General features: G+C 48.5%; 1 protein-coding gene across 4 annotated transcripts in view; it reads left to right on the top strand.

Annotated features, from left to right (window-relative positions):
• Nucleotides 1–13,227, top strand: part of CDK5RAP1 (CDK5RAP1 mitochondrial tRNA methylthiotransferase) — a 137,960-nt gene that overhangs the window by 102,828 nt on the left and 21,905 nt on the right. For 3 of the 4 annotated variants that reach the window (XM_088480553.1, XM_088480552.1, XM_088480554.1), the window contains exon 14: nucleotides 11,095–13,147. The exons of the other annotated variant lie outside the window; for it this stretch is intronic. In XM_088480553.1, the coding sequence (XP_088336679.1) occupies nucleotides 11,095–11,175 (81 nt within the window). In that variant the 3' untranslated portion in view covers nucleotides 11,176–13,147. Of the gene's footprint in view, nucleotides 1–11,094; nucleotides 13,148–13,227 lie in introns of those variants that run through there. 4 annotated transcript variants of the gene reach the window in all.

The following is a 13,227-nucleotide window of genomic DNA, read 5'->3' as shown; positions in this document are numbered from 1 at the left end:
TCCGGCCATATCAGCGGTCTTCATCCCGGGAGTGCTAAATTGGGAGGCGGACTTTCTAAGTCGCCAGGACGTTCATCCGGGGGAATGGTCCCTGCACCCGGACGTTTTTCAAATGCTGGTGGACAGGTGGGGTCTTCCAGAGATCGACCTCATGGCGTACCGGCACAACAACAAGTTGCCGGTGTACGGGTCTCGCACAAGAGACGAAGGGGCGTCTCTGGTGGATGCTCTGTCCGTCCGGTGGACGTTCAGGTTCGCATACCTGTTTCCTCCGGTTTCCCTTCTTCCACGGGTAATCCGGAAATTCAAACAGGAAGGAGGGACGCTCCTGTTGATAGCTCCTGCGTGGCCCAGACAGCACTGGTTCTCAGACCTTCAGGGTCTGTCCGTGGACAGTCCTCTGCGGTTGCCGCTACGACCGGAACCTTCTGTCGCAGGGTCCTTGTCTTCACCCGGACCTGACTCGGCTGTCTTTGACGGCGTGGCTGTTGAGACAGCCATGTTGAGGTCCAGGGGGTTTTCCAGCTCTGTGGTGCGTACCATGTTACGAGCTCGGGAACCATCTTCCGCGAGAATATACCATCGCGTGTGGCATACGTTCTTCCAGTGGTGTCGACCGAGAGGTTATGCACCACGGGAGTTTCGTCTGTCTCGGATACTCGCCTTCCTACAAGCGGGACTAGATCATGGACTTCGCCTTGCCTCTTTGAAGGTACAGGTTTCGGCCCTGTCTGTCTGGTTTCACCGTAGGATTGCTACATTCCCGGATGTGCGCACCTTTATGCAAGGTGTTGTCCGCATTCAGCCGCCCTTTGTTCCACCTGTGGCGCCTTGGAATTTGACTGTGGTCCTGAGGGCTTTCCAGGGACCGCCGTTTGAACCACTGGGCTCAGTGGATCTTAAATGGCTAACAGCTAAGACTGTTTTCCTTCTGGCCATAGCTTCGGCCAGACGTGTTTCTGATTTAGGGGCTCTTTCTTGTAGACCCCCTTTCTTGATTTTTCATGGGAACAGGGCAGTGCTCCACACTCGACCTGAGTTTCTTCCCAAAGTTGTTTCCCAGTTTCATGTTAACGAGGAAATCGTTGTTCCGGCCTTTAACTCACCTTTCCTTTCCGTGGGTGAGGCCTCTTTGGATGTTGTGCGGGCCTTAAGGACTTATGTTGACCGCACTTCTTCGTGTAGGAAGTCGGACGCCTTGTTTGTCCTCTATGGCTTCCGTAAAAAGGGTTGGCCTGCTTCAAAGCAAACTTTGGCAGCCTGGATCCGTATGGCAATTTCTGAAGCTTATCTTCATGAAGGCCTGCCGGTTCCTCCTTCTGTGAAGGCTCATTCCACTAGGTCTGTGGGTCCTTCGTGGGCAGCTCGACGTGGTGCCTCTGCAGTCCAGATCTGCAAGGCTGCTACGTTGTCCTCTGTCCATTCCTTCGTGAGGTATTACAGGTTTGACACCTTCGCCTCTCAGGATGCTTCCTTCGGGCGGCGAATTCTCCTTTCAGCACAGGAGCATCCCCACCCTTAAAGGATACTGCTTTGGGACATCCCCAAGGTATCCTGTGGATACCCTATGGACCCTGAAGTAGAAAATATGAGATATGGTAAGAACTTACCCTTGTTATCTCTATTTCTACGAAGTCCATAGGGTTCCACAGGACTCCCGCCCTGTCGCACCTGTGCTGCAGATGGGATTTGCTCTGGTCACCGGTTTTTCCATCTCCCTCTGGTGAGAATGTGATTCTTGTGTGTGTCCAGATCTTTTTTCTCTCTCTTCCTTCTCCTCCGGCCTATGGCTTGGTAACTAACTGAGGTGCCTTGGCTCGGGGGCGGGGTATAGGAGGGGGACCCTAGTGCATCCTGGGAGGCTGAAAGTTTAACTCTATGGTGCCCGATGACTGATGTCACACCTATACCCCAAGGTATCCTGTGGAACCCTATGGACTTCGTAGAAAAAGAGATAACAAGGGTAAGTTCTTACCATATCTCATATTATTGTGCGACTCGCAACGCTAAGTAGCGTCTTGCGATCAATTAGGTTTTTTAGACATAGAGGCGAATCGATATATTGGGGGCTCATAGTTTTGGAGGTCACGCCACCCGATTTTACATGGTAGCACCGTTCTCGATTTCTCAACGAAGGATGGAAGGCGCCATATGCAGGAAGAACGCATTGTGTTCGAAACCTGCTACCATCTAGTGTTGAGAAACCGATACCCGTCATTGTGTGATTTCAAAGGGGCGCTGACTAGGACCTGGGACGGGAGAAAAGTCTGTTTCTTTCTTTTGTTAGGTTTGGCGCTAAAGTGCGACTTGCAAATAGCGTACACGTGTTTCCTATATTGCTTCCATGTGTTTAAACAATCAGTAAGATAACATTGTTGTATTGATAGCGTGATTTCATTGTTTAAGGCCTCTGAATCATGCTGCCATATTAGGGGAAGGTTTATTTTTCTGCACAGAAAAGGTGTTTGAAAGTGAATGTGTCCTTGTGACGTGAATAGGAGTACTGTGTGTTTCCTATTTTGACTATGTACCATGTGTCGGACCTTAAGACTTGCGAGGTGTGTGACGAGGCAGAAAACTACTGGGTGTATACACATAACAGGTATATTGCAGCAAGGACAGGGAGTTTGTACCTTGGAGAAAACAAGTAGGTTTTCGAAATTCGGCCCTCAATAGTGGTCGCAAAGGTCCATTGATCAGTTAGGTTATCTGGGCATTGCGGTTGGACCGCACGGTTGGGCAGACCATGATTGTGACTGGGGGTAGTGGACGAAATCACTGGAAAGGTAAGGGTTATTGGAACTCTTAAATGCTAACAGTGGAAAGTACTCAAAAAGGAAGCTTGTGTGGATTCATCTGGAGGCAGAATAAGTGCATAGGCATTATTTTGCTCCTCGTTGTGTGCGCTGGCAGTAACGTTTAGTGGTTGGTAGCACATAACGGGAAGAAGCCGAGACAGAGCTTTTGCGGAAATCTGTCTGAAAGCAGGATAATTGCATAGGCATATTCTGCTCCTCTTGTGCACGCTGTCCGCAACGCTTATCGGGCCGGTTGTGCACAAGAGAAGGAGTGCGTGAACGTAGCTCTTGGAATCGTTCACCGGTCCACATTACCTAGTGATAAGCTGTTTAGCGGTTTCCCAGATGGGTGCTAAACAGTCGCTGGGAATGGTCGACAATGCACTGCATTTGGAAGGGCAGACAGGTTCGGCAAGGCATATAATGTATACAAAGTATGGTGCGTATGCAACTGCGTACTGTAATGTATGGGTTAAGATGACCCAGAGATGTGTGAAACCTTTTCCTAAAATTGGCAGTTTTGATGTGAGGTGTTGAATAATGTTAGGGATAGCATCTGTGTGGTGAAATCTCTAAAGAAACGAGTAAAGTATAATGATTGTTTAAAACTATGGCAACATGAGGGGAACATGTGGCTAAGTGGCGTGCTCACGGCACAAAGCAGCATCGCGCACGCTAAGCAAGATAGTGCTTGCGCACTTCTACCGCCCTAAGCGCTTAGAATTACGGGTACAGCTAATACCAAAAAAGTATAAAAATAGTAACAAGTAACCTAATAATGTGTGTTTTAAATCACATCTAGGTTTTAAGTAATTTTAAGTGTGTGCAAGCTTTGAGTCATTGTTCATTTTGGTAAAATCAAGTGTCCTTGTTTACAGTAAATTATGTATGTGCTTGCGAATAGATTTTTCTCTGATCTACCTGTAAGTCTAGACAGCAGGTCCATTCATTGTTTAATTCACACTAAACAACAAGGAGGACCCCTGCGGTATGTCGGCAATGAAGCTGTACAGTGCATTTCTACTTCAGGGTCCATAGGGTATCCACAGGATACCTTGGGGTATAGGCGATGGCGGCAGACATCCAGGCACCACAGAGTTAAATTTTCAGCCTCCCAGGATGCACTGGGGTTCCTCTCCTATACCCCGCCCCCGAGCCTCAGGCCACTCCGTTTTCGTTGGTGCCTGGCCGGACCAGTCGCACCTACAGAGGGGGGTCTTTTCAAGGCCCCTGAAGATTTCTTCGCAGCTGTGGCTGCACAACTAGAGTGCTCCAGCATAGGACAGTCAGTATTGACGTCCATGCTGTCACTCCTACACCCCGCCGGTACCAGAACGCCGGTACCGATCCGGGGATGCTGGTTGGTAGCTGGGGTCACAGCTAGCGGTGACCTCGGCTACCTGGACTGTGGCCGGATGCACGGGGGACAAGGTAAGCGGCGGGGTCCCGCGGTGGGCACCCGCCGGTAACACAGTCCTTTTTGGTCCCCAGGCAGGGGGCTCCCTGGGGACCGGCTGCGCGTGGGGCCAGGTACTGATCCTGCGCCTTCCACTAGACCACCAGGGACAGCGGACCGCAGCATGTGCGGTACAGCGCGGCGTCCCAGGGGTTAATAGGCCAGGGGAGAACGCCTTCCCTGTCTCACAGCCGGCGTCTCCCCCGCTGCACAGTGCCATTCCACAGCGGTCTGAGCGGGCTGTGTCAGCGCTCCTCCCCCGGGCCCGCCTCCTCTCTGCTCCTCGGTGGCCATTTTCTCACTACATGTGCTGGGAATGACTAACGCTGCTGGAAGCTGTTACAGGTGCCATTGCGGTCCGGGTCCCCCGCATACCTCTCCTTCAATAAGGTCAGTGTATGCAGCACTGTTTCCTACCAGGCTCTGGTCTGTGTAGTTGATCGCAGTGCTTGTAATGCAGGATGTTATCTGTGCATTGTATGTGACTTAAATGCTAGCGCTGTTTGCCTGTACTTTCATTTCTGACTGTCAGCCTTTTTTCCTATCCCTGTTCTTCTGCTACAGCCCTTGCGGTGCGGTGTCGCAGGGTGTTTATTACCTCACAGTAAACGTGTTTTTTCTGTGTGGGAAGTCACATACGCTCCGTTCACAATCCTCATGTCTGAAGGTGAACGAGGATATCCTCTTCCAGCTATATTGTACTGATATCATGTGCAGTTAGTGGAGGGATATGTAGATGCTGAGGGTTTATGGAGGGCATGTTGTATTATATATCACGCCCCATTTCTGTCACTGTGCCTGCACAAAAAGGGACCGCCCTCGGCTGGCTAAGATGCTTACAGCCCTGGTGGGCAACGCTCCCTGCGTTTCCCCGTAGGGGTTATCGCAGAGAGTGGTGGTCTCATCACATGCAGGGGTCCCTGGGCAGTTGATGGTACCCCAGTGTATCCTGTTTTTTCCCCCCCAGGTCTCGCAGGAGCCTGTGTAGGTGAATTTATTGTCCAAATGGTATAGCACCTGAAGGACGTTTTGCAGGGGGAGTCACCATTTCGGCCTTCTAAACGGCCTTTCTGGTCTCAGACGGGTAAGGACATGACGTCTGATGACGGTGACATTATTGACTTTTTCAGACACGAGCCCCTTAGTGCAAAGGAGGCGTAGTCTGGGTCTAAAGTCTATATACCTGGCCTTATACGGGCAGTCCGTGCGGCTTTGGTTATTACATATCCCCCGTGGCTAAATCCAACTATGCCTTTTTTAAGGATAAGGGTGTTGCCACTGTAATTCCTCTATCTGGTCAGGTGGATCATTTAGAGGAGGCGTGGAAAATCCGGGTAAGCGGTTCCAGCCTCAAAAACGGTTGACCTTTTGCATACCCCTTTGCGGATAATTATTTTTCCGAATGGGAGTTACCTTTACGGGTAGATTCTCATGTTACGCGCCTAGTGAGGAGTGTTACGTGGCCCATGCCCTCCAGGTCCTCCTTGAAGGAGGTTACACATTGCAAGGTGCAAATATATCTAAAAGCCAATTATTCCCTTGCTGGAGGGGCTTCCAGGCCGGCTATGACCGTGTGCTGGGGGGCCAGATTCATGGAGCGCTGGGTAGGTAACTGGATCTCTGCACACTGACTCTCCAGCGGAGCAGGTGGATAGTGGCAAATTCTCAGAGACTTAGCCACGTTCATAATGAGACAGTCTTACATATAGCCTACTCCTTTCCAGAATCTCCTCGGCAGCAGTAGCGGCTCGGCAGCAGTAGCGGCTCGCCGCTCCCTGTGGTTGCGCTCTTGGAAAGCGGACGCAGATTCCATTTGGAATGCTTTGCCTTCTACGGGACAGGTCCTGTTTGGCCCTCATCTGGACACATTTGTGGCCCCGCAGGCAGCAGCTACGTCTGCCTGTCTGCCATCGGCTACAGTCCCATCGGGGTCTGGGATTTTGTCTTTTCGGCCCTGTGAGGCCAGGGTAAGTCTAAAATATAGCTTTCCAAGACAGTCAGTAGCCAGGAAATCTGCTCAGCCATAAGAACAGGCTTGGATTACAAGACGTCCTACTCCCAAGTTGGACTATAAGCCTTCAGCCTCACAGGACGGGCCTCCTCTCGGGGGACTCCAGAGTTGGAGGCCGGCTTCTCCAGTTCGCCCAGTGCTGGTGTCTGACCTCCACGGACACTGGGGTAAGAGAAGTATTTTCTTGAATGTATGTCCTCTCCTCCCGGTAAAAGCCTCTCAGATGGTTTTTCATTACAGGTCTTCTGTCAATTCAAGACAAGGCCCTGTAATTTTTGATGGTGTTACACTCTATGCTACAGGCAGGAGTAATACCTGGACATCCTCAACCTCGAATCCTTCAACAAATTCTTAAGGGTTCCTTGGTTCAGGAGGGGGACCCTGCATTCCATCATTCAATGGAGCCTGGGAATTTTGTGGTGTCGTTGGATATATTCAGGGTGACTACCTGAATGTCCCTATTTTCTTCGAACACCAGTGTTTTTCCTCAGGTTTGCAGTGGTCGATAAGCATTTCCAGTTTTACCAGGGTCATGGCAGTTATGGCAGCCCACTTGCAGATGCAGGGGGTCCGCTTGTTACCCAATCCGGGCGACCTCCTGGTGTTACCAGAGTCTCCAGAGATACTTCAGTGCCATCTGCAACGGACAATATCTGTGTTGTTACGTTAGGGCTGACTGATACACTGGAAATGGTCCTCTCTGATTCTTCAAAGGGGCTGCTCCATATCCCAACATCTGAGGATCTTTGTAATTGAGGAAAAGATCTCTGCATTACAGGCAAAGGTACGCAGTTGCCTGCCGAGTCGCCGAGTGTCTATTCACTCGGCAATGTGGTTCCTGGGTTCCAGGGTGTCGCTGTTCGACATGGTGGAGAGTACCCAGTGTCACTCTAGAAAAATGGATCCTCTCCGGATGGGATGGGTTGCCCCATAGGATAAAGTCAATAGTGCTTTCCCCGAAGGTTTGTCTCTCTCTGGCCTGGTGGCTGCGGAAAGCTTACCTAAACAAGGGGCACCCCCTTTGGGATTGCGTACCAGGTCCTTCTGACAACGGACGCCAGTATCCGTGGCTGGGAAGCAGTGACGGGTCCACACTTGTTCCAGGGCAGGTGGACTCCTGTAGTTTTTGCGCTTTCCATAAACATCTGAGAACTCTGAGCAGTATTCACGGTACTCCAGCATGCAGGACAGGTCCTCCATGGAAATACCGTGCAGGTACGGTCTGACAACGTCATCATGATGGCTTATGTAAACCACCTAGGTGGTTCCCGAAGTCGGGCGACACTAACAGTGGTGTCTCGAATTCTGGCTTGGGTGGAAGGCTATATCCCTGCCGTCATCGGCAGTGTTCATTCAGAAATCCTCAGATGCAAAGCAGGCTTTCCCAGCCGTCAGGACGTGCATTCAGGGAAATGTCCTCTTCATCAGGAGGTGTTCAATCTTCTGGTGAACAAGTGGAGCCTTTCAGAGATGAGACTCTTATGGTAGACGTATGTTGGTCCAGTGGACCTTCTAAGTTGTGTACCTCGTCCCTCCGTTATCCCTTCCTCCAGTAATAGCAAGAAGGAGGCGCGCTCCTGCTGATAGCTCGTGCGTGGGCCAGACGGCACTATTACTCAGATCTTTGGAGTGTTTCAGTTAACACTCCGAAGCGGTTACCTCTACGACCAGACCTGTTGTCTCAGGATCCTGGCTGATACCCAGACCTGGGTTGTCTGTCCGTGGCGGTGGAGACTGCCCTCTTAAGGTCTAGGAGTTTTTCCAGCTCTATAGTTAACAGGGCCTATGTCCATGCTAAGAGCTCGGAAGATTTTATCTGCAAGAATTTACCATCAGGTATGGCATACTTTCTTTCAGTTGTGTCGCCCTACAGGCTCTGCTCCTCCGGTATTCCGGATATCCAGAGTGTTGGCTTTCCTACAGGTGGGCTTAGATAACGGTCTTCGCCTTGCTTACCTGAAGGTGCAGGTTTCTGCCCTGTTGGTTTCATCGTAGGATTGCTACTCTTCCTGATGTCCGCACCTTTGTGCAGGGTATACATTATATTCAGCATCCCTTTGTTCCTCCTGTGGCTCCTTGGGATTTGGCTGTGGTCTTTAGGGCTCTCTGAGGACCACCATTTGATCCACTGGGCTCAGTGGACTTCAAATGGCTTATGGCTAGGAATGTATTCCTTCTGGCCATTGATTTGGCCGGTAGGATCTCAGAATGGGGGGCTCTGTCATGTAGACCTCCCTCTTTCTCATCTTTCCTAGGAACAGGGCAGTGCTTCGCACTTGCCCTGGTTTTGTACCTACGGTGGTGTCTAGTTTCCACATCAATGAGAAAATTATAGTACCTGCCTTTACTTCCCCAGTCCTTTCTGCTGGTGAGGCCTCTTTGGATGTGGTACGGGCTCTAAGAATTTAAGTTGACCGTACCAGTCCATTTAAGAAATCAGACTCTCGGTTTTGTCCTTTCTGGTTTCCATAAAATAGGTTGGCCTGCCACTGCGCTAACTTTGGCAGGATGGATTCACAGGTCTTCCTGTTCCATCCTCTTTTAAAGCTCTTCCACTAGGTCTGTGGGTCCTTCGTGGGCAGCTCGACATGGCGCTTCAGCGGTGATTGGCAGCCACGTGGTCATCTGTCCATATTTTTGTAAGGTATTATGTTTTTGATACCTTCGCCTCTCAGGATGCTTCCTTCGGGCGGCGGATTCTCCTTACAGCACAGGAGCGTCCCCACCCTTAAAGGATACTGCTTTGGGACATCCCCAAGGTATCGTGGATACCCTATGGACCCTGAAGTAGAAAATATGAGATATGGTAAGAACTTACCCTTGTTATCTCTATTTCTACGAAGTCCATAGGGTTCCACAGGACTCCCGCCCTGTCGCACCTGTACTGCAGATGGGCTTTGATCTGGTCACCGGTTTCTCCGTCTCCTTCTGGTGAGAATGTGATTCTTGTGTGTTCCAGACTTTATTCTCTCTCTTTTTTTTGCTCCTGCTCCGGCCTATGGCTTGTTACGAAACTGAGTGGCCTGAGGCTCGGGGGCGGGGTATAGGAGAGGAACCCCAGTGCATCCTGGGAGGCTGAAAATTTAACTCTGTGGTGCCTGGATGTCTGCCGCCATCGCCTATACCCCAAGGTATCCTGTGGAACCCTATGGACTTCGTAGAAATAGAGATAACAAGGGTAAGTTCTTACCATATCTCATATTGTTTTCTTAAGTACTGAAGAAAGCATAATTAACCACAGAAATCCCAAATATGAAAGTTCTCTATGTATAGTTTATACATGCTGCATATGAGAATTTTCTGTGCGGAATCTGTATTCATCTGTGTGCAATTTCTTAGATTTATTTTAGGTTAGGAAATTCAGTTCTGAGTAAATTATGACATGTGGTGTGTTATATTGTATTATCTGTGTATTAGATCGCATATGAACCACACATTACCTTGCAGTTATAACTGAGTATGATTTTGCTGAATGTATTAGGAAATAGGGACGGTTATGGACCATGTGGAAGCTGACATGTTTAGCTAAGAAATATAAGATGCTTAGGAATATCTGAGATATAGCAGTAAAGCACTTATTGTTGTTATGTAAGATATTCTGTTGTTGAACCCTAATCCTTGTTTCCTAACAGAAGTATGTCTTTAATAGTTGTCTGCACGGGTAATGCATTTAGCGATGTGGTGAGGATTTTTGAGCGGGAGCATTCACTAAGGACCTAAAGGGCGTAAATTAGCTATTTAATACTCGCCAAGGGAGGTATTTTTGTTTAACCCACTGATTCAATCCTGTAACAGGTGTATAGGTAATATCGACGTGAAGCTTAGAATCAGGTGATTTATTCCTAAGCAGGGTATGATTGATCGGATCATATGGTAGGTTTAAAATTGGTGTGTGTGTGTGTATATATATATATATATATATATATATATATATATGTATATATATATATTAGGGATGTGCAGGCTCGGACTTTTGTCCAGGAATGATGATGTTCGTCCATGTAAGATGACGTTTAGCCTCTTTCTGAGTTCCTTTTTTTTGGAGGGAAAAATCAGAACTCAACGTGCAAACTCGAACCTATCCGAGCCTGCACATCCCTAATAAATAGATATTGGTTAGATATTGTGACTTTGTATGAAGTGTCTTAGCTAGATTACACAAAGATGAAGATCAAGCCATACCCCTAGTGACACAGCATGAACTGTCCAATAAGAAGAATGACAAGAACAAGAACCAATGAAACAGTGTTTGTCTGTCCCTATTGTGTTGTCACCTCTTGTAAAGGTATATATACTAGCGTCCATGGGCCAGTCCCCAGTCATACCCATTTGATGACCACAGACGTCAGGATTGATGACTGGGACCTGGATCCGTGGCGCTTGCGTATGTATTGGCTGTACCTTTTGTATTTAATTGCTCTTTGCGCTAATTGTCTAGATCAAAGCTCGTAAACCTTTTTATTCTTGTGATAATATTTTGTGCTTTGGAATCACACGATTAGTCTGGACAGCAATTATTTATTGTGCGACTCGCAACGCTAAGTAGCGTCTTGCGATCAATTATGTTTAGAAATAGAGGGGAATCGATAGTATGGGGGTTGTACAGTATATGGTTTTGATGAAAAGTGAACAGTACTTTAAGCTTCAGCCTCAAAATCTATGTGCAAGGAATTAATTACTGTTAAGACTCTAGGTGCACAAGATAGTACGGAACTCATAATTGCAGCTTATGGCACATCCTTGGAGCTTGTCTCCCTATTGCTACAAAGTGCCAAGTTATCTCACAATGATCTCACACTCTGCATGTCTTTTTTTTCTTTCTGTTTTAGATAACGTCCTCTAGCTCTCAATGCTTGAGGGGAAGACTTCTTGGCCTGGCTAACCTTCAATCACCACCTGCATATTCCTAACTTTGGAGCCCCCCATCTTATAGGACACAAGTGAAGCTGATCTCATTCTGCCATTTGAGCAGAAAATGTTTAGCAATATTTTTATTTCATTGATTTGATATCTATTGGGTAAATGGTAGTTCGGTGTGTGTTTTACAGCGAGTCTGGCCAATGTTTTAAATTGGTAATCATTTAAAAGGCAAAACTCATGTTAAGATTATTAATGTCGACATATACCTAACCAGTGTAATATGTTGGTCAATCATGGTGTTTAATGGGCTACACCTCAAAAGCTATAGGCGGTACCGAGACGAAATTTGTCATGGGCGGGTAGAACTGTCGCTCGGTGCTGTGTGCTAAATTTCAGGGCAAAAAGAAAATTAGGATTTGGGAACAATCTAAAATTAAAACTGTCTATTTTTTTTCTTACACTCTCAGTTAGGACCACTTTTCTGCTGAGGGATTTTTGGGAAGGCATAACTCAGGGTAGGGGGTGAATTGGGAAGAGCAACCAGCACTGGTCTTTTCGTGACCCAGTACTGGTTGTGCAAAATACGGAGGACAAACGACATAGGGGTCCCCCGTATTAAGCACAACCAGCACCAGGCTAATCAGAACCAGCCCTGATTGCCAGAATACTGGGGACAAACAACGTAGGGGTCCCCTGTATTCAGCGCAATCAGCACTGGGCTCTGATCCGGTCCTGGTTCTAGAAATACAAGGGAAAAAAAATTAGGGTTCCCCTGTATTTTCCAGAACCAGCACCGGCCTTTTTCTAGCGGGGGGCTGATGCCACAGCCAGGGGAGCCCTTTCACCAGGCCCTCCAGCTGAAGCATCAACCCGGACCGCTAGTCAGCTGAGGCTGAGAAGCCTCTTTCCAGGGCACCCCAGCCCTCGGCTGATAACCCAGGGCTTTCCCCGGCACCCCTGGGGCGGTGGGTGCCTTGTTAATAGTGTAATGTGGTTTTAAAAAATAGAAGTTATATATTGTCTTTTGCTGTGGAATTCCAGGTCCCAGCAATCCTCCCCCACATGCTGGTACTTGAAGAACCACAAGTACTCGCATGTGGGTTATTATGGGCCCGCTGGTACCTTTTGATTCTACAGCAAAAGAAATCTTTAAATTAACACAGGACACACACACACCGTACAAAGTAAAAGTTTATTAAACATACATGCACACATACTTGCCTATGTATCCCCCTGTAGCCATCTGTCCTCTTCTCCAGTAGATTATCCATGGGGTACCTGTGAAAAATATCCATACTCACTGTCACCTATGCGTGGATCGGTCTTCATCAGTCCAAAGTAGGCAATCCCCGGGCTTGGCAAAACAAAAAAGAACAGCCTGCGGACATTAGTACTGTCTTACGCGAATGAGAGCTTAGCAGGATTTCACTATGGAAACCCCGCCACTGAGCGCTCATTGGCTGAGAGAGGCGAGCCTTCTGCCTTTCAGCCAATGAACGGCTCTCACCATTGATTTCAATGGTGAGAACTACGCGTGCCCATTTAAAAAATGGCGCCTTAGTGACATTTTTGAAATTCAAAGATGGCCACCACGAGCCAATCCTGGCACGCGACATCATCGCCCCGCCTCCTCACCTAGCTTATATAAAGCCAGCGCGAGGCACCATCCGGCCAGTCCATCAGAGAGGACTTGCCGAAGCAAAAAGACGCCGCAGAAGTCCTTGATGCGTTGCGCTCTCCAGGGGAAGTTGCCGTGGAAGTCCTGGGGCAGGCGGCAGCCATGAAAAAGAGCTTAAAGGCTGCTGCCCCCCAGGTGAAGGTGCAGAACAATAAAATAATAAAACAATGTTGTTTTTTTTAATATTTCTTTTACAGGGGTACTATAGGTACCAGCAGGCCATTAATGCCCGGCTTGCTGGTACTTGTGGTTCTCCAAGTATAAGCATGCGGGGGAGGCGTCTTGGGACCTGTAGTTCTACTGCAAAAGACCATATTATACTTCTATTTTTCACACCGCATTACACTATCAACCTGGCACCCACCGTCCAAGGGCTGTCGGGGATACCCCCGGGCTCTCAACCTAGGCCTGGGTTGCCTTTGGA

Source organism: Taudactylus pleione, unplaced genomic scaffold (genome assembly GCF_031769625.1).
Source record: "Taudactylus pleione unplaced genomic scaffold, aTauple2 ptg000256l, whole genome shotgun sequence".
Lineage (NCBI taxonomy): Eukaryota > Metazoa > Chordata > Amphibia > Anura > Myobatrachidae > Taudactylus > Taudactylus pleione.
This window is presented reverse-complemented; position numbering and strand designations above follow the sequence as displayed.